The sequence below is a fragment of the Diplotaxodon limnothrissa genome, linkage group LG10 (genome assembly GCF_057381915.1).
Source record: "Diplotaxodon limnothrissa isolate DT_005_m linkage group LG10, D_limnothrissa_male_GT1.1, whole genome shotgun sequence".
Classification (NCBI taxonomy): domain Eukaryota; kingdom Metazoa; phylum Chordata; class Actinopteri; order Cichliformes; family Cichlidae; genus Diplotaxodon; species Diplotaxodon limnothrissa.
In genome coordinates, this window is record NC_140605.1 from 27,771,607 (window position 1) to 27,799,151 (window position 27,545).

The 27,545-nt window shown below is 39.9% G+C and overlaps 1 protein-coding gene across 1 annotated transcript in view; it reads right to left on the bottom strand.

Annotated features, from left to right (window-relative positions):
* Window positions 1-27,545, bottom strand: part of zbtb16a (zinc finger and BTB domain containing 16a) — a 144,257-nt gene that overhangs the window by 19,135 nt on the left and 97,577 nt on the right. Inside the window, exon 5 of the mRNA XM_085364687.1 lies at window positions 1,311-1,481. Within this exon, the coding sequence (XP_085220813.1) occupies window positions 1,311-1,481 (171 nt within the window). The remainder of the gene's footprint in view (window positions 1-1,310; window positions 1,482-27,545) is intronic.

The following is a 27,545-nucleotide window of genomic DNA, read 5'->3' on the forward strand; positions in this document are numbered from 1 at the left end:
AATTATATTTTATTTTATGCTAAAAATGAACTCAGATGACCTGAATTATGGGACACTGCTGGACATTATACTAGCCTCCATTAAACACACACAAAAATTAAGAATATGTACCGTTTAGGTAGAGCATCAGCTGGAATAATAATAAATGTAGATTTTATGGAACCACAGGGACTGCACGTCTGTGGTCTAGTAGGTGTGGGCATGCACGATAAATAAAACGGAAATCTGGCATCAGTATGAGCTGGGTGGAAAATGTATTCTGCCATTATTAATTCCTACTAATCATTTCTCCAATAGTCAATACTTTGGTGATTACTAAGGCTTCCACCTGAAAGTCCTTTATCTACATACACGTGCTCCGCTCCTGGCTAACTGATAAGAGAACTGGATATCTGATAGGGAGTGATACTGTCACTACCATTCATATGGGTCTATGTACCTTTTCATTCAGGCATCCTATATGTGATGAAGGTCCTTTGTTGTATGACGAGCTTAAATATGTGTAAGTTGTATGAGAGTTCATGTATGTATCGTATTTGTTGCCCTAAAGAAAAGGAAATAAAGGCAGTGGCATCACTTCTTTTACTCTCTCTTATCACACCCAGTTGTCCTGGACAGTGAAAGTTAAAACTCCCATCCTAAAGTAAACACACAGCAGCTTTTGGACTTGAAGAAACCTTAAAAAGTAAAAAATACAGACTTTGTGCACATGAGTTAGCATGTCATTCATGGAAACTACTTAGAAGTTAAAGATATCAACTACTTGTTAGTGCGCAATGCCATCCATTTTATTAGAAGGATTTGAGTTGTTTTTGTTAAATACGCTAAGGAAATGAATCAAAAGGCTAAGCTGTATAAGTGCACTGATTTAACAAAACAAATGGCTGCAGTTGTCAGGTCTTCGTGTTTCATCTACTATATACTCAAAGTTTTGGAAGGTGACTGTTACTCAGCTAGGAATTACAGGGACTAGTTCTGGATGTGCTTCCTTAGCATTAGGAAGGAGGTGGTTCAGACATCTAATTATGATGAATCCTACTTTTGGAGGTATTTTGAATTAAAATCAAAGCAGACTCTAGGATACAGAAAAAAAGAGCAAAGGGATTACCTTTCCGACCTGGTGTGGGTACATGCGGGTCGCCCAAGATCAAACAGAGAATGTATTATGGACTACTGCACTTAATTTGTTACAGCATTCGCATATTCCAGACCAAGAGAAAAGGCTGGATATGAATAGACAGATAACGCCCCATGGAACACCTCGGTGAAATGATATCGCCGCCTTATCACCACAGGCGGCTTTCACTGACCTGTGTGTGAGCGTAGGTGACGCTTGAGTGCAGTATGGCTGGGGAAAGTCCGGTTGCATTCGCTGCAAATGTAGCTGCGAACTCCGGCATGGACTTCCATGTGCTGCTGCAATGCTGTCTGGGTCTGGAAGCGCTTCCCACAAAGCAGGCAAAAGATGGCCATGTCCGAGCCTGCGGAGCAAAAAACACCGCAAGTTAATTCGAGGCAAACATTATTTATTAAAAGTCATCCGACCTCACGTTTCTTGACTTGTCGCATGTCTTTTTGTGTATCCATTCTTTTGCAATTAAAGGGATGAATATGACCTTATAGGTGCTTGTGTTAAAAAAAAAAAACTTAGATCCAAGTTGTGCAGTGGTTATTTCAGGAAGAATAAAGCACTGTCACTACGGAGCTATTCAGTAGCACTTCAATGTAGATCCAGAGTGACAGCCAAAGCCAGCTTTTCTCAAACCAATCACACACGGCTGTGTATCCTTACAGTGATTAAAATACAGGATAACAACACAGGTATGATGTCGAGAACTTTAGCACATCAAATTTGAATGAAGAAAAAGAAAAGAACCCAGGAAAACAAAAAACTTTTTCACAAGTGCATGTAAAAAAATACTGTATTTATAGGATTAAAGTTGCATGCAGCATTCATGTTTTAGGGTGGGTGTGTAGAAAGATAAAGATCTCCTATGCAATACTTCAATCGAATCTTGACTCCAGCGAGCACTGTGCATTTTTCTCCAGCAGAGATAAAGAGCCCACAAACACAGCAGAACACACGCACACACACACAAACACGCACACACACACCCAACTGCACGCTCCTTTGAACACACTACCTTCACACTTTTTCAATTACCAGGCTGGGGAAAACTCTGGGGAAGGACTGAGTGTTTGGAGCTCAGTTTCTATTTCATCAGTCAATAACACATCTTTGGGGCAAAGCTGACACTAATTTAAAAATCTATGAAGAGCAGCCCGCCTCATGTTCATAACCACTGGAGGAGGAGGCGGGCCCACGACAGCCTCCACACCAGATCAATCACTGTCTCTGCTGCTCTACACGCTAAAGAACCGGGATGAAGGGAGGGAGTATATTGCTGGAGAATGATGATAGGAGGAAGGATAGAAAAGAGTTGCTGGAAAGCAGGTAAAGAGAGGAGATTTCGGTTTGTAGCAGAAGAAAGTGATGCTGAAGAGCGAAACGAGGAAAAAAAATTCTCACTTTGTTGCAAGTAGTGGAGAAAAAATAAATATTGACAAACCTTTCCCTTCTGACTTTCGGACTGTCTCTATTTCTCATTTTTTCTTGTACATGAAAGGAATCAGGCTTGTCTACAGGAGTGTAGAGTTTTCATTAACACCGTGGTGAGCACTCATGACTGAAAGCCCGAGGTACTAATCTTCCAGCCCTACATGTGATGTCAGTTATATTCATGCTCCTTGGAGGATAACTCCAAATGTGCTGCTGACCAACTTATTCCCCCCCAAACACAGGGCAGCGTTTTTGCAACCTTTTGCTTTTTAATTTTTCCGAGCATATTCATGCCACCTTGAGGATCACCCTTTGGAAATTAGCCACTTCTTAGCTCAGAACATCTATTTATCTATCTATCTATTTCCTACATCTACATCTAAACTTACATCTAAACTTGCTTGCTCTTTTTTCAATTCTGTCTTCTTGTCCTCTCTGCGTTTATCATTGAAAAGGCCACTGAAGAGGCCAATGAATGCCTATTATTGCTTTTAGAATCCCTTCAGGACATTTCAGGTACGATAATAGCTTTGACTGACAATCCAGGTTTTAGTCACTTCTCACCTTTTTCTACCTCACTCCTCCTTCTTTAGCTTGTAATCCATCTAAGGTCTGGCTAACTCAGTGATCCTCCATAAGCACAATACTTCTTCCTTTAGGCTATATCAGATCAATCACAACATTCAGAGTTGGACTGAATATGTAAAAATAAAGTTCTATTATTGAAAGAAGAAACTAACAATGGTGTAAGTGCACAAGAGGTGAAATGGGCATCAGAGAAAATGAGAGAATAGTGGACTTGGGGGTAGGGTTGGGTGGAGACTTTGGCCAAAGATCAAGAATTAGAGGGAAAAAAAAAGGTTTTGGAATGTAAAAGGTCAGCAGACCTCTGACCTCAGGTTTAGGCCAAGGCATGGTGGAAATCTGAAACCCAGATACCAACACACACGCAGACAGACACACACAGAAAAACAAAGCAGTGGAACAAAAAAGTGGAAGCACCGCATGAAAAACACGACTTTGAAGTCAGGGCAGTTACAGTGGCGCGGCGCATTATGGTGAACAATATGCATCACCAAAGTGTGTATCAACTTTAAAAGAGCTCTGACAGTGACTGCTTTTATCAAAAGCAATACAATCTAGCTGAGAACACTGGAACAAAGATGGTTAGTACAAGCAAACCACCAGAAAGTGATGGACGTTTAAACATGCTGCTCTCTAAACACCACACAAGTAAATAATCAAAAATGACCACATATTTATGCAGTTTTTGACTTTCTGAGCCTCGAAGAGCTGCTATTAACTAATGTTTCAGGCATTTTGCCAACACTAAAGCATCTTATTACAACCCACATTTACATGTAATTGCCATCTCTATTCATTTTAAGATACAAAGCACTTTAGTGCCTGTTGTAGCTCCGACAGCAGCAAAGGAGGAAGTCCAATTATTTTTGCAGGGCGGATGTTGTGTTGGGTAGATGAACTGATAAGATTACATACACTTGTATTGCAGATCGATATTTGTTGCTTAGTTAATGCCGTTTCTTCTAACCACGACCATTCCTAGAATCCTGCATAACAACTGCATATTTACTACTGCGGGATCACGCAAGGCCCCTAGACCTTAACAAACTAATTATTTTAAGCCAAACCATGTGGTGTTTTGTGCTTAAACCTAACCAAAGGTTAGCAATGTTAGCAAACTAGCTAACGAGCACAGAAATGATTAATTTTCCTGTTAATATGTTTCTATGGATCTCATTGGAGTGTAGGAATACACCAACTACAGTAAGACTTTCTACATCCTATGTTTAATTAAATGTGGGAAAAAGTCCAACTAGTTCCAGAACTTTAATAACAGTACAAATAACATCATAGAAATAAATGGTTTGACTAACCAGCCAGTACAGAAAGTCCATCTGACACCAGTAAGTAAAAAAAGTCTTTAAGACTTTTTCCACAAACTGCACGTTACATCCCAGATCTTTCACCTATGCTGCTGAGTCTATGTACTGTAGGAAATTGCTTCCTCCTTGCTATCGTTTGCCCTCCTTGTCTGCAAAGCACAGTTTGTAGCAAAGTGCTAACGTTGATTACTGTTAGATAAAATTAAGCGGTCCAAACTTCAGAACAGGGAATAATTGTGTGTTGCAGTAAAGTGAGTAAAAGGCTTGTCAGCTGCTGATAGATGAAGAGAGCAGTGGAGAGATAAAAAAGGAAGGAAAGGTGGGAGAAAGGTAGTTGACCCAGGAGGTCCATTACAGTGTAAAATTGAGTCAGCCCAAAGTGACACCTGAAAGGAGGAGCTGTGGAGCCAGAGCGGTGGAGGGTTCTTAGTCTCAGTCCTGTTTGGCTGTTTTGGAATAATTTACCTCCTTTAACCAGCCTCTCTATTCTTCTCGTGCCATCTATTTATAAAGGCTTGGGCAGTTTGTGGCTGTTTGTGTGCGGGGCCGCAGCAGTGCCGGTAGTATCTTAATGGGTCTGGAGTGGCAGGGCTGCTGTTATTTAAGTGGGGGATGGACACAGGCTGGTAATGGAGAGGAATACCCCGCGATGGGAGGTGACAGTGGCCGGATGGGCAAGGAGCAGAGAAATGGCCTGTAGCTAGATGCTTGCCATTGAGGCTGGCGCTTCCAGCAGCAGGGTAACCACCCACCACTCACGCACCTATTCAGAAAAATTATCCATCTTGATTAATGGCTTCAAAAATTATCAGAAATTCTTACAGTTGTCACCTGCATAAATCTGCATAAATCAACAAGAGCCGTTATCACAGGTGAACTGAGCTGTAGTAATCTGAAGGTCGGAAGGTTGCTCGTTCTAACCCTGGCTGCTCCACTCTGTGTGGCAATGTATCCTTGGGCAAGACGCTGAACCCCTAGTTGCTCTCCAGTGTGCGTTATCTTAGTTTTAATTGTTTCAGTGTGTTGAAAACAGTGCTTGCATGAATGGGTGCAAATAGGCGAATGACACATGTTGTATAAAATACTTTCAGTGCTCGAGCAGTGAAACACTATATAAGAATCAGTCTATTTATAGGAGACTCTGGCTGGGACATTGTATGAAGTTTCCTTTTCTCCATACATTTAGCAAACCACAGGAAATCTGCTTCAGACATGTGGCCTCTACTGGAAATACTCTGGATTAGGCAAGGGTGGTTTGAGTGTTTGATACTGGACACATGGTGCTCATTCATTCTCTTCAGAGTTTGCTGCACTTGTCTCACACGTGCAGACATCACACTGACTTTGCATCAGAGGATCTGGCAGGTTAAAGGCAGTTTTAATGTCTGATCCGGATAAAAGGGACATTTGCATTCTCACAGCTCTGCAGCTCCGTTGGGTAACGTCTAGAAAAGTTCAGATCTGAAGTGCATGTATGAAAACAGCTTAAGACTGTTCCTATAATTCTAGGTTATAGGTTCCACCACGGTGGCCATTTGAATTAAATGTGGAAGTGACAGAATGCAGCACGACTGAGGACCATCAGGATCTCAGAACATTTTGAGGACTCTAAAGCTTGAAGAAATGGATTTTGATGAGTGGTAAAATGTAACTACACACCTGAAAATCTCCACGTACACCTCAAGGTGCTGCCACTCACATACGCTACATAACAGCAGCCTATGCTCCTCGATTAGAAGCTTAACAGCTACCTGGGATATTTGCAACGACTCGCAGGCGTTTTTCGAGACGAAGCATTAAAAGTCCTTATGCTGGTTTAAATCCTTTCTGAATGCACGTTTCCAGGACTGTAGCTGAGAGAGTTAAATGCGTCCTGACTGTGGCCTGCAATGCAGCGTGCTGAACAGAGGAACTGCCAGAGTTAATGAGGCAGAGAGCAGCGGGACCTCAGCACAAGGTGTTCAATCACAGGCCATTACCGCAGCCCTCAACCTCTGTTACTGCTTGCTCTTGTCAATAGCAATCTATAGCAAGCTATACTTTATCTATACAGAGGGCAGAATAGTGACTAAATGTAGGTGTCTGCATCCTAGTGCACTAGTATTAATTGGAGATGTCCCAATTTGAGGCGTAATAACAGAAACATGATCCCAAAGTCACCGCATCATGTGAAATCTGAGTTCTTTTCTGAGCTGCTGCCTTGATAAGTTACCTAAATGTGATTCATCTTGATAAGGAGCGTTCATACCTGATGTGGAAATAGAAGTTTGAAAAATGAATGCACCCAGCTGTCAAACATGAGGCTTAAATCCTGAAAGGCCAGTGAATATACCCTTGCTTTATTTACTTCGTTTACCTTCAAGTGACTTCTTTTTTGTGGCCTGGTCAAAAGGAAACCACACTATTCTCAGAAGCATTTGCTGTCTTAGATTCAGAGTCACAGATTTTAACTTTACCCCCCTTTTAGCGCCTCTGCCACATGGACAAGCGCATTTGAATAGTGACAATCAAAAATCAACCGCAAATGACTCAACCTGACTAAGCCATTGGCAGCAGTACAACCGATCGCTGACACTTCCCCGGGACGTGCTGGTTTGGTTTGTCGAACTAGACCTTTTCAGTCCGTTTCCTTACAGGAAATCAGCGGTAGGCGAATTATTCTCGGCATGTCCTGTTTAGTTGGAGTGACCATCGCAGCTGAATGTTTAGATTATTAGTACGCAAATCTCAGCGTCTTCTTTCATTTTCTTGCCTTGAACTATCGCTGCTCTACAGTACAACAGCATTCAGTCACAACAACATCCGTCCTACTGGCTGCTCTCCTATCTCCCACCATGTAACTGACAGTCTCCACAAACACCAGTCACAACATCCCCGCCTGTGCTAGCAGGACAAGGTGTGAGAAATCAAAGAAACAGCGATGTTCCTGCTGCTCTTTAGCTTTGTCAAGTGTTTGTTGTTCATCTGCAATCAGGCTTCATCGCATATCAAGCCAGAGTCTTTCTGAAAAGGTCGCAGAGCACCTTTTTACCGCCGCCTCCGTGGGGTGTCATCAGAGATATGCATCTCACAGTGAATGAATAAATAAATAAGTAAATAAACGCCTTCTTTAATTTACTTTTTTATGGACTGAAAGGAGTCTTTAAATTGATTATAAGGGATATCCTTTCCACTTTGGGCAACAGTTGCCTGTCTGTAGCACCACCACACAAAGTTTCTTCCAAAACACAACAACAAAAAAGGATAAGCAGGGAAAAAAGCATCAGGGAAAAAGATGTAAGAATGTGCAATACTAGAAGATCTTACTGCTAACGCCAGTGGATTTCTTTACAGTGTGCGGTCCTTTCCACTGTCTCAGGGATTTCCTCATTACCACGTAACATAATCAAAAGAGTGACAGACTCTTAGCCTCATTCAGTCGTAGCCACTGAAACAAACTGTTAGACATATGCTCCTCGGTATGATAACGATCGCTCCGACAGATGCTCAAGAAAACAAATTTGTTTTTAACACTGAAGAGAAAAATGGCTGGGGTTTCTTCTGCCAACTAAATCTTCAGAAAATGTTCAGGGGATCGATATTCATGTGGAAAACTGTTTGAGAGCTTTTCATTGCATCGTGGAGAACTGTACATTTAAAGTGATTGTGCAGTAAAGCTACCACATGGTGCTAAGTAGAAGCCAAAGAACTGCCAACGCAGATGCAGAAATGGGGAAATAAGCATTCTGTTCAAGTGGTTTACATATTGTGCATTGCATCTGAATTACATCACTCTGCACACCCTTAGCAAATGATCTGTTTGTTGCATGCAAACAGTTTCAATTTGGCAAGAAAACATTCCTGGTGTAAGTTAGGACTACTTTATGAGATTTTCATCCCCTGTGGTCTGTACTACATCCTGAAATCTCCTCAGATTTCCCCTCAAAGAGCTGTTTATTCGACGTGTTAAGGATTTTAGCGTTGAACCTGTTGCTGCTGGAGACATCTCATGTTTACCTCAACTTCAACAGACGCAGCTTTTCAGAATAATAACCTGTAGGTGAATGCCACGTTTGATATGCGCTTTTCAATCAGAGTATCCTGTTATCCAACCAGGTGCAGCACTCCCATAAATCCTCTTTTCTCAACTCACATTATCAGTATAGTTCCTCCCTTGTGCTTCAAAACGCAGATGCATAACACGAGAAAAATAAACACAGGGGTCTGGCATCTACTGAGGCACCCTGTGTTGTAGCGCGTTTGTGTATTCGGCACGAGAAAGAAAATAAGATGGAATGTTTGCGCTTCTGCTAATTTATTTAAAACACCTCCACAGAATTATTTATTGATCAAACTGGGGGAAGCTGGAATGACTGCTGAAATGAGGCTTCAGGGGTAACAGAGAAAGGGAGCTCTACATCTGAATAAAACCCCTGGATTGAGGCAACAGATTTTAAAGTGGTTACTTCTAACCAGGTAGAGATTTCATGTTTTTAGGGGGGGTGGGTTATCCGAGGTCATGAACATACTTTGAAAAAAAACGAGATTTTCCCTCGTGCGTGGAAAAACAACCCTTTTATTAATTGAAATTAGCCTGTGGCAGTTAGTTCTGATGGACACTTCTGCTTCACCCAAGTGCAATGCCATAGCTGGTCACACAAAATCAATTTATTTAAGCCTCTAAAAACATATGGGAGAAGCAGGCTGCTAAACTAAGATCTGTCTGGACAAACCTTATTTCAGTGACTCTTAACTCGGGATTAGGAAACTGAGAGGCTGTCGATCAGCAAAAGGGTGATTAATAAAAGAGGAGGCATCGAGGCAGTCCAAAAAAAATAATCACCTCCGTCTTGACACTAGACGCAAGATGGATGGCAAAATATTATATGACAACGTTGGAAGGAAATGCTTTACATCACACCAACATTTATAATCGTAATTATACTATACATTGTTTTTATACTACGCTACCTCTAAAGAATATAAGGAAACTTGGAAAAATTACAATATAATAGCATGCAACTTAATAATTGGGAAAAATACAAAACTAGAGCTACAATAGTTTGGCACAATTGCAATTAAATACAACAAAACGACTCACTGAAGACATTATCGCACTCATACGAGCATTTCAGTAATGACACGGGACTGCCAAGGAGTCAGTTCAAAGAACCAATAACTCGCTCACATTATTCATGCAGATGAAATAAACAAGAAATCAAAGTAAAAAGGCAACCGCTATTATAAGAAGATGCAACGCCACGCAGTCAACAGACCCTGCCCCGCTGTGTTTTGTTTTGTTTCGTCCCTTCCTCCCTGTTCCATCGGGCAGTGATAATTCACGTCGGGCCCGCAGCAGCGCTGACATTGTAAGATGAACTGCTCCCAGCTAGATTAATGCCACCAGATGCCAGGCGAGATGCCATATTAATTACCCAGAGATAATGTCAGCACAACCATATGGCAGCTCAACTGCCCATTTAGTTGACAGGGAGAGGTCTTTATAGCGGTGCAAATTTCCTCATCTGCACAGCGTTCAGAGCCCCGCCATATTCTCTCTCTACTGTAGCAACTGGAGCACTTCATTACTGCTGCACATTATTGCTCAAATTTGTAGTGTTAGCTCGGTGTCTGCGGTGCGCTATGATGGACAATACATTGAGAGGGAGGCTTAATAAGTGAATGTTTTCCAGCGATCCGTTGTTACTTCATTTTAGAAACGTAGCTGTGATTAAGGTTTGCTAAATTGATAAGGTTGGTAATAATATCCATATTTTCCTCATTATGAACAAATGAAAACAGCTAACTCTGTATTGAATTTACCCTACTTCCAAGTACAAAGTGCCAATAAAGCCAGAACAGACAAATAAATGTAAAACATCTTATGCGTATATATTAAAAGATCTGTTTTGCCTTTTTTAGACATAGACAGAGTTTATTTAATCCAACACTGGGGGAAATTCACTTGTTACTGCAGCACAAGAGACAGGAAGAAAAAGTGAATTAGAGATATGTTAGATAATGAGAGAAATAGTTACTATACTATGTACAAATACACTGCCCCACTCTGTTGTTTACTTAATTTCACTGAGCTCTAATAATCTCATTCAAATGTACTATTTACTCTGGTTTGAGCCAAAATACTACAGTGACCCAATTAAAAAAAAAGATTTACTTGTTCATTGGAAACAAAAAGGTTGTGGCTAAGAGCTGCTGTTGTGAATCTACCCTCATATAACATGGCTCTTTAAAAGTTTTCAGATCTTAACTGCACATCTCACCCACATTCAAGAAATCTCAAATTTCAAAGCCTGTTCCCTGCATGACTGCGGTGGATATCAATTCCGAAATGTCATTAGAATACACTTGCCAGCGTGTGTTTGTTTTTTCCTCACCACCATGCTGACTGTAAAGATCATCAACGGCACAAGCTGGGAATTAATGTCAATGTGAAGAACAGTGGCACAGCCCTTTAACATGATTTACAGTCGCACCAGCGGGCCCTTGGTGTTGTGGACGTGGGGATCATTTGCAAAGATGGACAACGGTTGCCATCCAATCCACCCGGCCCCAACCACCACCACCACCACCGGAGCACCCACCTACCCCACCCTCCAATCCCCACAAATCCGATTTAATCAGACAACTTGTGCAGTGTGGCTTGGAGTAAGAAAAAGGATAATTAGTAAACAGAGGAGCTACTCGCCAGGCTTCATTGGCATTCGCACCGGGTTACTGTGTCGCATTTAAAATGCAGTCTGATGAAGTCTACAGAATCAAACCATTTGTTACTCCTATTGAGGAGGCTTCAGGCTACTGGCAATTAAATTGGAATTAGCGCTGGGGAATGAGATACGGCAGATTCATACCAAGAAGAGGAGGGAGGGAGAGAAAAGGAAACGGAGAGAATGCTCTGTCTGGACCTGGCTCTGCTCTACAGTGGGTCAGATCTGGAAGTGATTTGCTTTCCTTTATGTTTGTTTATTTCCTGCATGACTCCAGTTATCGTTTTTTTTTATAAGTAAAACAAATATACAACCCCGACTACTTGCAATTATTAGTATTATTTTTCTTTTTTACCTGAAGCAATGAAGCGATAAATATTCCTTCAAAATTCGAGGCTGAGAAAACGAACAAAAGAGTGAAACATAATTAAGGAAATAAACATAAACCTGTTAGTGTATTTAATATCGAAGGGTTTGGACATACATGAAGTACACTGTGTTATTTTAGCAAATAAAACTCTGAGGGAGACAGACAAGAAACAAAGAGATGCCATTTGCTCTGCCACAGTTGACTGGGCACAGTGGAGCTCAGCATGGAGAGAGTGTTGGTCCACTGGCAGAGGAAAAGAAGGAGGAATAGATGGATGGATGGAGGAAAGAGCAGGAGCAGATAAATGAAGTGGAAATGAGAGGGAATGGCTCCTGTGCTACAGCTGGCCCCAGCAACTTTCAGCCAGCCTGACCATGACAACTGGCTCTCCACTCCCCTCTCCTTCAGTCAAGCAAGGGCCCATTTTCAACAGCTTGGGGTGTAAAACTAGTAAACAGCCAGCAGGGGCCAGTGAGAAGGCTCTAACTCCATATTTTAATTTCATCATATTTGATGAAAATGTGACAAATAAACCAAACAGAGAATTGGAGTCTGGGCATGGGAGCTTGTCAAGTCTTAATATTAACATTTGGGACTTTAATGTAGGTGCATGTTATGTTGGGAAGCTTTTCACAGAACAAAGAAAATATATTGTAAGACAATATTTAATGATCAGAACTCAAACATGATTAAAATAAATCAGCCAATTCTTTACTGTGTCATCTGGATCTGGATCATCACATCTGAGTAAATTGAGAAAATAACCTCTGTAAGTTTAAAACTGTTAATTTTGAATTTAAAAACAGACTTGATCTCTTTGACGGAGCTGCTTCCTATTAAATATTTGGTTACACGCCTGAGTTTTATTTCTTTTACGCTATATAGCGGTACGCAATGTTTGCTCCAGCAGCAGAGACCTGTACATGTAACGCTGTTAGCCAGTAAAGCCTTATGGACTCTGCATTAAATAGAAACACTGAACTTCATTTTTACCGCAACTCCTCGGTAATTACAAAAGTGAAATGTGCCATTAGGAGGAAAAAATAGGGAGATGATCATTATCATAGTAAAGTGTGTGTCTCCGTGTGTTTGTGCCTCTACATAAATGCACATATGCACTCAAATGTTTCAGTCTCAAGGTTAAATACAAAGATGCTGTTCAAGCGAAGTCCATTACTGCATGAAACCAATGAAAATAAATGACAGCATTCAGTAGGAGGTTCGAGTATCCCAGAGAGAAATTTGCGCAGCTCGGTCATTTGTATACTCTGTTTTCTCCACATAGAATACTCAATTGTGTGTTTACAGATGAAGTACCGCATTTGAGTGCAGCTCTATTTTTCTCTTTAACAGGAAATGGAGACATTTTCACTCTAAATATATCAGTGAGTCTGTCGGCTGATGTAAATCCCTGTCACCAAGATTAATGATCTTGAATAAGAGGAGAAAAAACATGCCACCTTCCCCCCCTTTTTAAAAAAGCACCTTAACACAATTGTCAAACGAGTATATTAAAAGAGTTCACGTTTGTACTGTAAAATGATGAATAAAAACAAAATAACTACATTTAATAGCTGATGAGAAACAAAGGCTTTATTTAGAGCTGAAGACAGAAAACAGCAGCTGCGCAGCAGTTTCGAGCAAGGAGGGAAAGGAGAGGAGGGTTAAGGAAATTCCCAGAATTATAAATTTATGAATGAACCTTATACAATGTAAAAACATTCAAATCAAATCCATATACATGGTACTCTTCAGTGTATGCTGCTGCTTTGTTTTGTTGTTGAGATCAGGGGTCTTTGGTGGTTATACTATCAGCTCCAGGACTCCTCCTTCCACTTATCCCTAAAGATGTTTTCTTTTTAAGACTATGTTTGGGCTCATTGTCATGGACTACAGAAAGATCTGAGACGGCTCGGATGTCTTCCTGATTGCGTGATGGATAAGAATACAAAAAGTCCTAAAACTTTACAGAACATGCAAACAAAGACAAAAACAGTTACCATAATGCCGTCTCATTTCCATGTGTGCCCAGTTTCTGCACACATGGAAATGCAAGGTCAACTATCCTTTCTCCTTGAACCCCTTATAACCAGTACAAACAAGTCAGTATACCCAAGCAGTCTCCACAGCCAGACTCGTTGGTGTATACCAAAACAGTGAATCCATTTACATGTATAATTAATTAAAAGAAAGCAGGAGCATTATCTGATTTTCATGAAAGATTATTTTTAGCCAGTTCTCCAGATATTAAATTAAATACAACATCACCCTCTACGTGCTAAATAGAAATACAGATATTCACAGAAGATTTTTCAGCTAATAAATTAGGAATGGTGTTATTAGGTGTTCATTGTCAAGGCTGAAACATCAAAATGTAAAAATGTGAATGGAAGATGTAGCTACAGAGAGCGATCTTGGACTGAGCATCATATTTTTGGATCACATTGACATGATGTCATATAGCTTCAGTTTTTGTGTTTTTTTCGTAGATATTTATTCAATTAATGTTGGAAATATCCTGCTACAAGACTGGAAAAACTCCTTTTGGTCGCTGATTGGTGTTAAACACAATTATGTAGCACAGTGTAAATTAAACATAAGGCTTTAGAAGTTTTAGGTATTCAGTCTGTAGATGTTGCTTTTTTCCCTTTACATTAATTCAGTTAAAAAAATAACTACTCATATCTTTAATTTTCTTTTTTTTCTAATTTTTTTTAAATTTTTTGCTATCAGTTGGGTTCCATATGAACAACATGTGTATTTTTTGTATTGCATATACTGTACAGTAATCCTATTTCTCAGTTTATTTACAGCTCCACAGCAAACAATCAGGTAAATGCAAACAAAGCAAGTAGCTGCTCAGATCACTGCAGCCATACAGCATCAGGGGGCTCATAAAATTAAAGGTACAGTCCATTAGGGGTGGTCTGCTTTGCAATAAGTATTTTCATAATGGCTTTCAGAGGCCACCAAAGTCTCCTTAAGCCTCCGCCAAAAGCTCACGGTGGATATAGACCTGTGCTATTGCTGCTAATTTCTTATACCCTCTTGACCATCATCACTTCCATTCTGTGTGTCTCCTAACAAGTGCTGTTATAACACAGGCTTTGTGTATGAGAGTTTTATTTCTTTTTTTCCCCTTTAAACTAACTGTTTTGTCTGTTTATTATCTAAACTTAATTAAAGGTATGAAAAGCTTTTCAATTCACAGGACATGCTCCGCTCCCCTAGAGTATAAAAGGTTCATGGGAGAGATGGACTGGTAGCGACTTACCCAACTCCATCCAAACCCTGTCAAACTCCCATCACCCCCCCACCTTTACCCCGTGTCCTGCAATGGAATCCCAAATCTCTCCTCGCCTTCCCAGGATTTATTCTTCTCACCGGCCATCTGGACAGTGGGGGCAGACAATGTAAAAGGAAAAGGGGGCTGGGTGACGGGGTTGCAAACCCACATTAGTCACAGGCTCTTAGGTTCTTCGACCCATACACACTTATACACACACAAGAAGCTGAAGCCAAATGACCCCAGCTCCCCCTTACTTTCCCCCCCCCTCACTGTGGCTGCTGACACCGTCTTTCCTGCTGGACAAAAGGCTTTTAGCACCTCACTCTACTGTCCAAACCTTAGCGCGCATACACACACACATCCTTTGCAACACATACATGCTGGACAGGATGGAGTGTTTGTTTTGTTTTCTCAGACGGCCTGGGAAGAGGGTAAAGGAAGGGAAGGGTGAAACAAAAAGAAGCAGGAATGAGAGGTATTGGAATTGGTAATAGGAGGCTATCTGATGAATGTAACACAGGGAAAACCATAGCCAAATCGCTACTGAATTATAAAGGTATTAACTACAATGGAGATGGCATGCTTCTAGGGCAGCTTAATGTAGTTAACATAGGCCTTTTGTTGTTAATAGCAGAGGATGAGTCCAGGGGTGGAGGTTTGAGAGAAAAGTCACAGTGCACTACAAGCCTCCATTGTTGGGGAGGTTCACATTAAACATACATACTGAAAGTTTTTCCTTCCGAGGAAACACAGGGAGAAGAGAGAAGGTGAAGGCTGTGCCCTTCTTGTGCTGCAAAGCAGTCATCGGCATGCCGCAAGGAAGCGGCAGTGGCCATGACATCTGAGCCATCACCAGGAATGAAAGGCACAACAATATAATGGGAAAAAATACTCGCCTGACACTCAAGTTCTTCTCAATGAGATTAAGACGCTGCAAAAAGGCTCGACAGAATCACCCAACGTGCCGTCATCGCAGCGAACTAAACAAGTCACAGAAAGTAAGCGAAAGACGGCAGCAAACACCTCAGCAGTGCACTGAAAGCTACAGATCACAAGAAATGCAACTGTGCGGCAAATTGCACACAACATGAGCAACGAGGGCACGGACAGACTGAGAAGCTGTGGAAAAACTTAAGTAATGATGAGGAAACGGTAAATAGGAAAGTAACAATACTGCACCACAAAGTAATTTGTTGAGTGAGGTGGCAAAAAGAGTAATTTCATTAGATGTATTAAATGGTGTTGGGCAAGTGAATTATTCATTAGAAATTATGTAGTTCCCGGTGCGTTGTTTGTCTTAAAAACAAAAAAAACAAACAGTTTAAACACAAAAACTAATCGCTTCATTCATAAGACCCAATTCCTACGCAGCCTTTAGAAGATGATGCTCACTTATGGTGATGCATTCAAGGGAAAATTTGTGATTATAGGTATTAAAAAAGCATTCAGGTAAGCTTACAAGCATCGCATCAGAGGCTAAATTTAAAACTCTAAGCACTTTTAAATATGCATTCATTAGTTCTTTTTATGTGTCCATTTCCATCAAACAAGAGTTACATTAGCTCGAAGCGCATTTAAACTCGTTTCCCAAACAAGTGGGGAATGAACGCAATAAAAGGTAGTGGAGGCAGCTGTGACCTTGGAGCTGAACTGCAAGCGGCCGACGTGACTTTGTGGGTTGGAAGAAAAGCCTTTATTTATAGATCAGCTGTGTGTCGATCAAACTCCATCGAGGGGAAAGCGGCGGCCGTTAGAGCGAGCAGGAAAAGAGTGTGCGTGTGCGCGCCTGGGTTGCTCGGAGGGTTGCTTTTTGAAGAACTAATACAGTGGTGTGCCTCAATCTCACTTAATTCCATTTAAAGGAAATTGATTTTGAGGTTGTGGGGATGATTGGGGTGTGGGGGTGGAGGGGAAGTGCTCAGGGTACTTCTCTCTTTCTATTACAATTGTGATGAAGTCATGGGCTTGTTGCATTTATTTGCAATTCTTGTGGTGGTACTACATACAGTAGTGTGCTGTTGTTCTATGATATACAGTAATAAGGGGGTTAAAAAAAAGAGATGAAACTTTAATGATCCCTGTGGGGGGAAGTGGCTCACTGCAGCAACAAGAAGCAAGGGGGGGAAAGAAAAGGAATATAAATATTAAAACAGAATATAAATAAGGATTACAGCTGAATGGGGTTATGCAGCATGTGAATACACACCATTGTTATTATCAACACTGAAACATGCTTGAAGACCACGGGAGAAAGACTGAATGTAAGATTTCTTGCTGCAGAACAGCCACCACTCCAGCGGCATGGAAACATACATCTGCTAAAATTCTTCCTAGTTATGTTTCCAAGGTGTTTTTATATTTATTTTTTAGAGATTTGGAGTTTGGATCAGCATCTGTGATATTTTTTTAGATAATATTTTAACCTCCTAGGACCTGGCGTCCACATATGTGGACATCACATTTTGGGTTGTCTAGATCAAAATACAAAATTTTGCTCTACAAGGGCCTGATATCCACTTAAGAGGAAATTAAACTGCCACTGTTCTATCAAAATTTAAAGCGAATGTCCTCTTATGTGGATCTCATTCTTCTCAGAAACAAAAATCAGATTAAAATAAATAAATAAATAAATCACGTAATTCTTTGTTTTTACATTCATCAGGTCCAAATCAGCACAAATAGCAAAGAGAAATAAAAATGCATGCCATCAAAGAGTTCGGGACGAGAAGAGTTACATTAAACTGGAGGAATTCATCTTTAGGCAGCAAATTAAACGTATTTATAACTATTTTTATACATTTTGTTTTAAATCTAAAAGTTAATCAGATTCAATTAAAATTCCAACACTTGAACTTTTAGAAGCAGAACATTGTCAACCAGAGCATCAACACAGGGTTTTTAACACAGGACTTGACCAGTTTTTGTTTTCAGCAGTCCTAAATATTAACAAATGAACTCTAAGATGATTGGAAACTTATTATTTATTCACATTTAAGTGAATTGGATGATGATAAGAAAAGGAAAATTTTGAATAAATATTGATCAGTTTTTGCTTTAATGGTTTTAGAAAATTTTGTATCATTATGATGACCTATATTTTATTCATTAGAGTGAATTGCATTGAAAAAGAAGCAGGCTGTTAGCACACTGTGCATATTGAATAACATACCACTAAACCATATTTAAAAAATTTATAAAGTTACTGCCTAAACTCTATAATTCATCCAGTGTGAAATCTGAACTACTGAAAAAGCAGAGAAAAGAAAAAAACCCAGATATCCAAATATTAATACATGCTCATCTGCTCTTCACACGAAGCCAATATTTAATTTTTGTATGACAGAGGAGGAGAGGGGGGGAAAAGATGACAGTCCAGCTACACATCTAAATTGTGGCTTTGATTTAATTCCTATCTTCATCTTTTTTTGCACCAGGGAACTTCACTTATCACAATATCAATGAGCAGCTTGTAGATTTAGTCACTTTGCAGCGTGCATTGCTCAGGCAGATGAGAGCAGAGGAGGTTCATGTTTTGCACATTTGTATGGATGAATCAAAGGCAGACGAGGAACTCGGCGAGGCTCAAAAGCTTCGCAGACAGAAAGAGAGAGGAACGAAAACAAGTGTATTCAGTGCCAGGACTGTTAACAACCACCTGTATGAGCCCACCTGTGGTTTCTAAAATAGCTCGCACAAAGAGCCTGATACCCCGGAGGATTGAAAACTAATCCTAAAATGATCTTCCAAAGAAAGAAGAAAGAAAATACAACTTTGCAGTCACACAGATTTGTAATTCTCACAGTCATGTGCATTGATTGTATACCGCTGAAAATTCATACAGTAATCCAAAACACTGCAAAATTCCATGGAAGCTACGCTGAATACACTCACTCATGATGATCGAATTGGGATTCACTGAAGGCAGAAATGAAATCATTACTAAAAGACCATCATCTTAAGCCCCCATCTCTGGAGAGAAGTGTGAAGCCTGCTGCCCCAGATTGCCTAAAAATGCAGATAAGAAACGATCCTGCTCCAGAAATTGGTCCTGCAGGACTATTACATTGGAGAGATTAGTGGAAGATAATCATATAATGGCGATGATAGCGCCGATCGCAACAAAACGGCCCCATAAAGTCACCTCTGAATAAAGAACAGGCGATACAGATGAGTGGGAATAAAACAGCAAAGTGCTAGTGCTGGGGTAGCATGTGCGAGACATCTGTCTGCAGGGCTCGGTGCTGCCTATGGCCAGCAGGGGGAGCTCCATCTTTCTACATATGCACACGCTGCTTCACAAGGCAGAGCCAGAGCAACAGGGAAGGGGAGAAGTCCTCACATGACCTTCTAGTTCACAGGAGTTTGCCTTCAGAGAAAAAGCCTCTTATATGGTATATGGTAAGACTTAACAGCCTCAGTGTCCACTGCTGAGACACTTAATGACTGAGAATGGAGATTAGAAGGTAGTTTAGAGGGTCAGGTGTTACTTACGTAGCACTTGGGAGGGCGGGGGGTTCACAGAGGGTATACCGTCTTTGATTCATATGGATACATTTATCTACAAATAGAAACCTTGATGACTTTGGGTTCTGCTACTTCTTACCACTTCAACTTCAACTCTGCTGAAGACTCCGTGAAATGTTTGCATGTTTGTGCCTAAAAAATGCTAGATTAACCGAAGTCACTGGAGTGTTATATAGATATTTTTCCTTTTCCACTGCATATATATATTGACGAAATGGCCCTTTTGTGGTAGTTGATTTTAAAAAGTGAGACATACATCTACACTTTACAATGAAGTGCATAATAAAATAAAAATAATTTTTGTTTTTGTCTGATGATTCAAACATTTTAATGGATTTTGCAAGAATTCTAAGTACACAAATCCCTTTCAGAATGTTTTAAGAGTCACAGTTTAGCGTTTGGAGAGGATCTGTTATCACGTCTTCTGCTGGTGAAGCGTGTCACGACTAGATTACATTCTGACTCATGACGAGAAAGTTGAATATATAGGAAATGTGGCCTTCATTAACTCTAAAGGGAGTTCATTTAGGAAATCCTGCACAAGGAAAGATCCTAAAGGTAAGAATAAGTAACAATACACCCTAACGGGATTATAAAAAAGAAGGGGGAAAAGGGCACTTGGGCATACCTGGAAACACCTGGAAGAAGAAAAATTTGTTTGCGTGTTTGTTTAAATTAGGCTAACACTACCCGCAGAACAAAGCGACGTAAAAAAGTTGGAAATTCAGAAAGCACAACATGCAGCTTGTTGACATCTTCCTCCTCTCCCCACTTTGCATCTGCTCTGTCATCTCTATCTTTAGCTCTTCCTCTACCTCTATGTCTCTAGGCCATATTTCTCCGTTGTCGGAGAATAGGAAATTATAGTGCGGTGTGGGAAGGAGAGACCACTAGCTCTCTGACCCAGACTTGTTGCTATAAATCCACGCTTTTTAGTGTGTGTGTGTGTTGGGTAAAGGTGCGGGGGTCTCCCACCTTGACCCCACCATTTCCTCAGTGTATCTGGCCTGCGAACTAGCTGACAGACACACTCAACAGCAACACACACCAGACGCAAACACAGCCTCCGCTCACACACTTGGGTGGGCAGGAGAGAAAACATGCAGTGGCTACAAACAGAGACGGCCTTTTTGCCTGGATGCATGTGAAAGTGGAATACCAGCGCAGCCACAATGAGTTTTGCAACAAAGAGTTTGTCCGCGGAGCAAACACACGCTCAGATTTCTGATCATGCGTTGTTGACAGGAAAAGTTACGTTTTCAAACTGGTTCATGAGACCATTTCTCTGGCCGGGCATAATTTTTGTTATCTGGCTCCCCAGGACAATTTTAACATCAAACAGAGTAACTGGAGAACTTAAGAAAAACAGCTCGGCATCCCTATTGTCCTGTTTTCATCACATTTTACCAGAATCTTCCAACATGTTGGAAGAAGTAAATAAAAGAGAATGTTAGATGCGTGCAAAGAGACCTTTGTTTGCAGCAAAACGGCAGAAAGAAGAAACTCAAAACTAACATATACAGTGGAAGAGCCTCTTTGGCCACCACACAAACTCCAGTTCCTCCTGATTTTCCTCCTCCTGATGGATGACGACCACGCTTAGTGAAGTAACACATTTCCTATATGTTCAACTTTCTCATCATGAGTCAGACTGTAATCTAATCAAGACATGCTTTGCCAGTAGAAGATGTGATCAACTCTAAATTTAGACACAGGGACTTTATTTCTATATATTGAATAGGCAAGGTTAGCAACGTTTGCGAATGGCTGTTGTGGACCAATTTAAGGGCTCCAACAAATTAAATTCCTCTCCATTATAGTTCAATACTTGTACCTTACTTTGACAAAATATGTTGCAGCCATACCAATTTCTCAGTCTCATTTCTTTCGACCCTCATAGTAAGAGATCAATATTATTTCTCTCAGAGTAAGATTGAAAGTGAGTTCTTTGAGATCAAATAAAAGGTTCCTAACATTTGCTTGAATGAAGATGTAAATATGTCTAGAAAAACATCCTGCATGTACTAATTGGACTCTAAGCACAAGCTTTGGTATTGAATTGTGGAATTCAAATGAAATGCAGGACTGAGTCAAAGAGCTGCACATTGGGACGGTAGAAAGACGGACTTTCTAGTCCCCGCCCCACCCTCTTTTTCCTTCTCTCCTACCCTGTTTAAGATTCCTGGCCTTTCACCTGACCTCGGGCCTTAGCTAGAGGGGTGGGGGAGCTGGTTGCTTGTGGTGGTGGAGGTTAAAGTGTAATCCTGGTCCTGTGACCACAAAGGCTTGGCCCCTGAGGGCCAAGGACCAGCCACATTTTCCGAATTGCAGCGTTATCCCTCAGCAAAACCTTCGGACTGACTGCATATCAAAGGATTATATATTGCAGCGGTCTTCTCTGCTCTGGTGTGTAAAGACTGCCGCACAGCCCAAACTTTTATTCCGCTTTCCCTCCCAATCAAGCACTCCAAATCAGTCAGTTATGCTTTTAGATTCTGGTTTGGCTCTTGATTGTGTGGGGGTGAAGATTGTACAATACAGCTTAAACTTTGAGTCTAGTTTGAGAGCTTGTCAAAAGCGCCAGAGACAGCAGGAAAAAAAGCAGGGTTTTTTTGTCATTGTATCAATGCCTCAGTCCAACCAATTTCACAACAATCTATTAACAAGAGTAATTGCTACATAGCATCACAACTAACACATATTTTAGACCATTCAGATGCTGATATCTAGCTGCTAGTGTACTGCTAATTGCTTGCTTAAGTAATCCATTAAAGAGTGTTCCAACAACAGCTTGTATGCGCCATTATCATTAGTTTTATTCTCAGGAAACCTTAACAAACCATTTTTAACAGCGCCGTGGCTTGGCCCTGAGCGCCTCTTTGCATTTAAACCTAAAGAATTTGCTTTTTTTTTTAAAAGAGCAACTTCAGAAGATAGAGAGAAGTGAAGCGAAAGAGAGAAAAGGTTTAATTGACGCTTCCCCCATTTTCCCAGGGTGAAGATGAGAGGGAGGAGGGATGGGGGAGAAAAGAGGAGGGGGTGATGTGACACTGCTCTCCCGGTATTGCGACTGTACAAAAGGAAGCAGATTTGCAGAAGAGATGACCTCTAACCTCTAAAGCTGCAGAAAGGGTCCTTGGTGGCCCCAGCACCACCCAATCAATCAACTCCTAGAGCCCGTTGGTCAGCTGGACTGTGAGAGGACACCGCAGTCGGACCAGCGGACCAACCCTTAAGCATTCCTAGGTGGAATTTTTTTTCCTTTTTTTTGTTAAGGGAGGGGGATTCAGAAATGAATGTTTAGCTGGTCAAGATATTTTCTTTAAAAAACCCCCCAAAAGGGCTTATTTCAGCTTATCCAAGTTTTCAACGTTATCCTGCCAAATTTAATTTTACTGTGAGAAATGTGGTTATGAGTAATTATTTGTCTGCAGTAAACAAGTGCCAAAAGAAACTGAACCTCTTCACCGCAGTGGCCTACAAATAAAGCTCTTCATTTAGTCTTTACTGATTTTCATTTTTTTCAAATTATGAAAGCACTCAAAGCATCTGGAAACAGACTTCCACGAGATTTTATCCTTTCAGGGATCAGATAGTTCTCGAATTTTCCACTGCTGTTTACGCTGAAAACGTCTCCTATTGACAAACGCTCAGAATATGCTTTGCCAATGAAAAAGGATTTCAAAAATGAAGAGAATTTCAAATAAGTAAAAAATAAATAAATTAAACCAACAACAAATAGCTGCAAAAAAGAAACACACACAATAAATGATGGAGAAATTACACCGATGTTTTAAAATAACATTTCTCTACACATTTTCTTATTCCTTCTAAATTCCACTCATTTTATTCTCGATAAATGCTGATACTTTTTGGTATTTGAACATGACCGCAAAGATTAGCTGAATATTTTCTTTAGCAAAACAAAAAAAGCCAAGGTGGACTTATGTCTTATTTATCAATTGGCTTTTTTTGTGTGTAATTAAAGCAAAAACTACAAAGTGAAATTTCATCAAACTTTGTTGATTATGTGCAAAGCAAGACCTGCTTCAGTTCTGCTGTGACTGGATTTGAAATTTGAAATGGAACACTGGCCTTGACTAAAGAAGCGTTCTTTAAGTGTCCCTCAAGACTACAGTAAATGCACTCAAGTCCAACAGGCTTTACAAAATAGACCTATAGTGTAAATATAATATTATGTGATAGCCTCTTTATCTCGTTTACCTCACATAAAATACTGGATTCAATTTTAAGTGTATTACTGTTAAACTTTTTTCATGCTGTGCTGAGCATTCTTTAAAGGTTTCGCTCGAGTTTTGAAAATACAGATTTTCATTATTATTATTATTAATCCATTCATAATGGAAACCAGGTAATGCATTTATTTAATGTTTACTGCAATTTTTAGAGGTTTCAGTATGAGACTGAATTTAAAAAAACAAACAGATTTGAACAAAACTAATTGCACTTTTACTACACATGTCATCAGTACACTATAAAACAAATGTTTCTCCAGTGAAATGACACTGTTGCTACAAACGTTAGTCAAGGTCAGGGAATATTATATTGAATTGAGCTTTTCTTTTCAATAAATAAATACACAATTAAATCTTAAATTAAATTTCAATAGAACATTTAAATATTAGAAGCAAAAGAACAGGAATGAAGCAAATAAAATAAGGAAAGGGCCACATGGTGATCACAGACACCAGTTACTGGTAACAGGGTTAATTTGTTCTTAATACTTTTAAATAAGGCATACCTTTGTATTTCATTTTAACATGTATATTAATGGAATACAGCTTCTTTGCCCACTGTCGCCTCCTGCAAGATTATGATAGTGTTGCTGATAAGTAATGACATCGAGATTTACTGTTCACTCTGTGCTGATTGCATGTCAAGGCAAACATCATCATTCCATTCCAAAAACAAAAATAAGGAAGGCTAAAACCCTTTTTTTTAAGTGTACTATATAATACAATACTTGGCTGTATGTTAGCTGTCTCTCTTTGCTAGTCAGTATAAAGTGAGTGGGTGTGTATAAAAGGGTGTGAATGTTTCCAAGTCATGTGAATTTTTCTTGACAGGGATTGTTTAGCAGCTATTTGTATCATGTTATATTTGTAAATTAGTTGGAAATGACACGTTTAACAGCTGATCTACAGTGTTAACTTGTTTGGTTCATGCATTCACACGGTGGGAAACCCACTTCACAATAACTCATCATCCACTCTGTTGCTGGCAGTAAAGATTATAAGTCATAAAAAGCAGCAGAGATTATGGAGGTCAAATTACAGCTTTTGTTACTGAAAACAAGATGAACATACTGGCAGAATAGCAACTGATGCACATCCAATAATATGAATAAATAAAGTCTATTTGTATAGCGCGTATCAAAACCTGCATTGCAAAGTGCCTCCCGGAAATTATAAAAATCAATTTACACATCAATTAAAATAGGCCGTATAAGACTCAACTGCATCATCAAACTACTAAGATCAAAGCATTCCAGGTGCAGGAGATGTGTAATGTGTAGCAAGAATGTTGTAAGGTGCAAGGTGAACTGCTGGTTCTCTTTTATCGTGGCAACTTTGCAAGGACTCATTGTTACTATGAGCAAAGAATCCAAGAAGTTAAACAATAAAGTTTACTCCACTTCTTCTCTGCATCGGTGTACAAATTAACTCTTATACGATGCCCTTTTTAATTTTTCACCCACTCAAAGAGCTTATCTAGCGTACTCTGTTAGGTTTTTCTTTTCTTTTTTTCTCTCTTTTGCAGCTGGTTGCAAAGGCCTGACTTGGTGCCATCTATCAAAACAATCTGCTCTCAGAGGGAAACCTGCTATTAAGTGATAAGAGTCTGCCCTCAGTGGGGTGTAATGGGTCCCACTTGAGTTCCTTTTTGGAGTATTGTCCTAGCTGGCCACCATCAAGACAATCCCAACCCAGTCACTGCTCTCCGTTTTACTACTAACTGTCTTAAAGTATGGTAGTTGCCCCATACTCACATATGGCCTGAACGTCACCCAGAACAGCTGAGATGAAGTTATCCTTCATTTCCTGCAGCCACCACACTAAAGTCTGTTTTTATACAGATTAATTCTCTTATTTACATATCCATATCAGCTTATGTTGGTGAAATATATTATCATGTGGGCACTGTTTTAGCCTACAGTGTGTGTGAGATTTTTTTCTTAAAGCAAAAACATAGTTTGTAATTTTGATGTGTTTTTTATATTAATAAAACCACACAGTAAAGAATGGTTTGAATTGATTTAAATAATTCAAAGAGTAAGATTTTAGTAATTTAATATACTTATAATGACAATAATACCTGCCTGTGAAAGTAAAACAAAAAGTACTACTTAAAAAGTATTAACAAAGACTTCCACCACAGGTCCTCAAAGCTGTTCTTGCAATGGTGAATAGGTTAGAAGTTTTTACCTTACATGTATCACTTCACCACTTCATTACATTCTCTCAAAGAAATAGTTTTTGTTTCATATATTTTGAAAATTATTGTCTTCGGAGGTGCAAAGGAGGTATTATTTACTTATGTTGTGATTTGTGCCCAATACCAGAAATATTGCAAAAGGTTGGTTTCATTGTTTAATTTTCACTGCACATTAGTGTGAGGTAATGCGTGGGTTGTAGTTTTTTACAGATGGGGCTATTTCTTTTTTCACTTTGCAAGTCAGAAAATTCAATCATCAACAGGAATTTAAAAAATAAAAATAATATATTTTTTTACTACATTTAAAAGAAAAAGTTGTAGTAAATTAAGCTCTGAATGATATATGAAATATTCCCTTTGAAAAAAAAACATAAAAAGGAACAAAACTAGAAAGACTGTTGAGTTCAAGTCCAGGTTTTTGGAAGAAAAGACTAATTCCTGAAAAGAATGTAAAATGACATATTTTCTGGGAACATAATAGTTATTAATACAAATATTTAACTTGAAATATTACCAAAAATTCAGCGTTACAAGTTTTTTTAAGCAAAATCTAATTAAATACATTTTAATTAGTGAAATGTATAGAAATAAAAAACAAATGTGCTTTCTTTCGACAGGTCGATGAAATCTAATGAAATCCTGGGGTTTACTCTGAGTAACAGCAAGAGTTTATGGGATACGTTGGGAAACTGTGTGTTTGTACATTAGTTTCCCTGAAAGATATCCCTGGAATATACAGAGACTACAGATAAGATAATTTAAAGGAATGAAATACGGTCAAAGTTAGCTTCTTTTTTTTAACTAAATATTCTCCTGACTCAAGCCACAGTCAGAGAAAGACACAAAGCCCATAGGTTACACATACATACTACCTGCTTCTGACAAACACGTATTTATGGATATTGTTTGTGAGAGGTCACAATCATCGACTGAAGACGAGGGAACCCCTTTCTTCCTTTTGAGCCAGGCATATTCACTGAAGCTATGGGAAGACTGCCAAAATGACCCATCAGAGATTGACGGGGGTTAAGCTCCCATAATCAATATGACACCGCTAAGTGCCCTTTGATTGAGCTGCACGTAGTGTAAAAGGACATTTCTGTGTGCCTGGCTGCTCTTGCCACCAAGAAATGCAGCATTTGTCCAAAGCTAAACGGTCTTCTGAATGTCGTTGTCACGGGTACATTAACTTTTATATGAGTCTGAGAGACAGACTTGGAGTGAGGATGAACGGCCATTTTCATTAGAGTGGCTGCTTCTTGCCATTAAGGGTGCTGTCAGATGGACAGGGACAGAAATGGTTTGCATGGGGTGCACAGGCAAAGTCTGGAGATTTCATTCCTTCTCATAAGATGTACCACAAGGAGCTGGAGTGATGAAGGCAGTGGCTAAATTTGCCGGTGTGAAACCCCGTGTCACTAGGCAACTGGATCTGATGGCTCCTTTGTTTGGGGTGAAAGGTTGGAAGCACTCGTACTAATCTCCTTGCTTCACAATTAACGAACACAGGAGAGCTGCTCAAACCTCTTCCCGCTCTCAAACAACAACAACAAAAAGAAAAGGCTTGAAAGACTCTTCTATTGTCCCTCCTTCTCAGTCCCTGCTCCCCCCCCCCACCTCTCTCCACGCTAATCGAAAGGTATTTGCACTGTAAATTAAAATGGCCCTCGCGCGTTGCTGTTTTAACACTGACGCGCTCTCCTAAGATGTCCACAAACAGTTCCAATCTAATTAC